Source organism: Rhincodon typus, unplaced genomic scaffold (genome assembly GCF_021869965.1).
Source record: "Rhincodon typus isolate 14 unplaced genomic scaffold, sRhiTyp1.1 hic_rhity00011711, whole genome shotgun sequence".
Classification (NCBI taxonomy): domain Eukaryota; kingdom Metazoa; phylum Chordata; class Chondrichthyes; order Orectolobiformes; family Rhincodontidae; genus Rhincodon; species Rhincodon typus.
In genome coordinates, this window is record NW_025977349.1 from 761 (window position 1) to 1,679 (window position 919).

The 919-nt window shown below is 63.7% G+C and overlaps 1 protein-coding gene across 1 annotated transcript in view; it reads left to right on the plus strand.

The window, feature by feature from the left end:
* LOC125482525 (immunoglobulin superfamily member 1-like) overlaps positions 1-919 on the plus strand; it is a 6,174-nt gene that overhangs the window by 754 nt on the left and 4,501 nt on the right. Inside the window, exon 2 of the mRNA XM_048594612.1 lies at positions 259-564. Within this exon, the coding sequence (XP_048450569.1) occupies positions 259-564 (306 nt within the window). The remainder of the gene's footprint in view (positions 1-258; positions 565-919) is intronic.

Here is a 919-nt window from a genome sequence, read left to right on the forward strand (position 1 = left end):
TCCAGATTCCAGAGAAAAGAAACACAGGAGGAGTCCTGGGGGGAACAGTCAACCGCGAACCCTTTTTGGAGCGGCACGGGAGGCTCAGAGGCCTAGTCACGTGGTCACATGTCCTGTGGCCTACCCTCTGGAGGCTTTGCGGCCTCTGGGGGCAGGACGTGCTTGAACCGAAGGGTCTCGGGGGGTGGGGGAGGGTCCGGGGCCTTGCTTTAGAAGCGAAGTAAGCGCTCCCCCTCTCTCTCTGTCTACCCCTCGCAGAGAAACCCATCAAGCCTCATATCGAGGCCCTGAGGCCTACGGGGACGTTCGCGCGAGGTGAGACGGTGGCGATCAGGTGCTCCAGCCCATCCTTCTACACCGGAGCTGAGTTCTACCTTCACCGGGCGGGGGAGACGGGCCCGGCGGCGAGGCTCCGGGCCCAGGGGACGTCGAGCGCGGTGACGTTCGCTCTCCCGAAGATCCACGCCGGGCACCAGGGCGACTACGAATGCGCCTACCAGATGGAGAGAGATCGCCTGAACTACACGTCCCACCGCAGCGACAGAGTCACGATAACCGTCATAGGTGACTCCAGGCCGACGGGCAGGGAGCGGGGAGAAAGGGAAGGGTGGGTAGTGGGGGCGGGGGGGGCGCGCGCGCGGGGCCGGAGGATGGGGTAGGCCTCAGGCTCCCGCCGCAGGCCCACGTAAGCGGGCAGTGGTAGGGGCCGGAGTAAACGCCATTCCCCCCAAACACGCCAGGCTCAGGCCTGTACCATCCAACGCCACTCCCCACAACTCCCCCCACCCAGACACACTCACACACAACAGTCTCTCTCACACTCACTCACACCTCTCTCTCTCACACACACACACACACCTCTCACACTCACACACACCTCACTCTCTCACACACACCTCTCTCTCTCTCACACACACAC